This window comes from Penaeus monodon, chromosome 21 (genome assembly GCF_015228065.2).
Source record: "Penaeus monodon isolate SGIC_2016 chromosome 21, NSTDA_Pmon_1, whole genome shotgun sequence".
NCBI classification, from domain to species: domain Eukaryota; kingdom Metazoa; phylum Arthropoda; class Malacostraca; order Decapoda; family Penaeidae; genus Penaeus; species Penaeus monodon.
Window position 1 is genome coordinate 27,650,981 of NC_051406.1, and position 2,352 is coordinate 27,653,332.

General features: G+C 44.8%; 1 protein-coding gene across 2 annotated transcripts in view; it reads left to right on the top strand.

Annotated features, from left to right (window-relative positions):
- Positions 1–2,206, top strand: part of LOC119586402 — a 5,040-nt gene extending 2,834 nt beyond the window's left edge. The window contains exons 3-5 of one of the 2 annotated variants that reach the window (XR_005229952.1): positions 247–338; positions 557–1,737; positions 1,817–2,206. Coding sequence is in view for 1 of the 2 variants with exons in the window: in XM_037935125.1 (XP_037791053.1) it covers positions 247–338; positions 557–1,645 (1,181 nt within the window). In the remaining variant the exon portion in view is untranslated. Of the gene's footprint in view, positions 1–246; positions 339–556 lie in introns of both variants that reach the window. The other variant, XM_037935125.1, reaches the window with a different exon arrangement.
- The last annotated feature ends 146 nt before the right edge of the window (positions 2,207–2,352 follow it).

Consider the following 2,352-nt stretch of genomic DNA (forward strand, 5'->3'; position numbering starts at 1 on the left):
TAGATTAAGTGATGAATCCCCAGTGGCACCAGGAGTTACAATACAGTGACTACAACTGTATAGATTAATACGAAAGTCTAAAGGAAATGAGTAATAATGATGAACATTTATGATGATGGTGTTGTTCATAAAAATAATCATATAGTACATTGCCAACCAGATATAAGAAACAATTTAAGAAGCATGATAAGTGCTGTGAAAACTGAGAACAAACGCATGAAAAGTATTCATGTTTTTTTTTTTCAGCTCACATCGTGCTTGGCATTACTATTTTCTTGGTAAGCGCCCTCGTGGCTGCGGCGACCGCCTTTGTTTGCTACTACAGAGCAAGGCGTAGGGTAAGTGCAACACAAACGTACATACCCACAGATGTGATGAAACATTTCGACGTAAGATGAAGTGTATTATTGCATTTAAAAGGTTTTCTGCTTGCGAAATTCAGATAAAAAGAAAAGCGAGTAAAGCGATTCCCGATGGTCCAGAATTAAAATGTAATGTAATATGCAATATGATACCCGTGAAAGTCATAACCCTAATCGGATTCCTCTCTTCACAGATAGACATCTCACGCATGCGTAAAGCCTCTGGAGGCATCCGTGGGTCGCGCCCTCCCCTGGGACTGCCCCGGCGTAAGCCCCCGCCCGTCCCTCGCTCCTGGCAGCCGCCCTCCTCTTCGCGACCCCCGACCTCGTCCTCCCACTCCGCCTCGGAACGTCCTTCGGGGGATTCGGCGAATTCCGGTCAAAATAACAGACATCTTAAGTCAGCGTCGAAACGCTACAAGCCTCATGGTAGACCTGCCGACTACCACGTCCTTGGAGTCCGGTCTGAACATCAAAAACAGCCTTGGGGCTTGCACTCAGACTCTGAACTTCTTCCTTTGCGAAGTCCTAGGATCGAGGCACAATATTTCTACTTAGATAATAGCTCTCCTAATCTGAAGGCTTCATTGGTGGAAACCAAACAGAGCTCTCGAAACGGCTACCTGTCGGACATGCGTTTTGAACATTCAACCGAGAGTTCAGCTATAATGAAATCCAGCAAGGAAATAAAGTTTAGGAAAGATGATTCCGCGGCGGGAAAGGTTCAGATGAAATCAACCTTTTCCCTGGAACTCGCAGCCAAAGTGAACGAGAAATCATTAACAAGCAAACGTCCGAGCGTAAAGAACGTGACAGAGCAACGTAGGTCATTTTCAGACCAGGAACCTGATTACGCCAGCCTGGGCGAGGACTCGGAAGATAAGTGCGGATCAAACTCAGCCACTCTGCAAAGACCACTAGGAGGCAGGACCGGAGAGCAACAGCAGCTCGATGGCGTGCAATATATGAACGTGACAGAGGTCTCGGGACCTTACATGAATGTCATTTCTACCGATTCACTTACGAAAGGTCGCGGCCCGGAGCTGCACAAGGCCATCTCAGATCCTGAACATCTCTACGAATCCCTGGGCGAAAATGAGCAGGAAGAATGTCGGTCCGGCAATGCAACTTGGCAAGGCGTGATCGGGCCACAAACTCTTAGAAGAATGGGAGAAAGGGTTGGAGAAGACTGGCGGTGCATGAAGAGGGATTCGCACCCGTATGCCATTCCTTGCAGCACCGACGACGAAGAAGACCCATACGAGGAAATTAGAGAGATGTGACAGCTTCCTCGAGATGCGCATAACGACATTGTTCGTGAGCATTTAGGAATGTGAACAAGAGAACGCGAGCGCCTCACAACCATCCGGGCGTCATGGAGTTAAGGAATATTCCCTGAAAGGTCAAAAACCCGAAAGAGAAATGTCACACTGGAGAGATGTAGCCTTGTTAACAAAACAACCTTATCAGAGCCAAGGGAAGAATCCGGTGATCCCCCGAACGATATATGTGGCGCAGGAAGTCCCTCTGTTTTCAGGAAGTACTTCTTGGATACGAGATGCTGTGACAGCTCTTGGTTATCTTCTTTTTTCATCTGATAAACTTAGAGCTAAAAAATATCTCACTGTGTTCTTGATTAGCTGTTTTCAGTTTTTAACATGTATCTGTTTTCTCTCCTCTCTCTATTTGGTGATCTACTTCATCAGCAAAAATCAAAATCTACGTTTCTGCTTCTCATTACTATATAAAACTTTTTTATAACAGGTGATGTGCTTTTCATTGGATATGTAGTAGCAATAACTATAAAAGTAATCGTCTTTTCAAAACACATAGGCAGCAGGTACTCTGCCCCTTCCATTAACATTTCACAGGTCCTCTGGTGAAAACAATACACATGGGCTAAAAGGTGTACGAGGCATTCTTTTTATTCTGCAGAGATATTACACATGAACACCTTAAATAATATCAAATAGATGTATAACATACATTT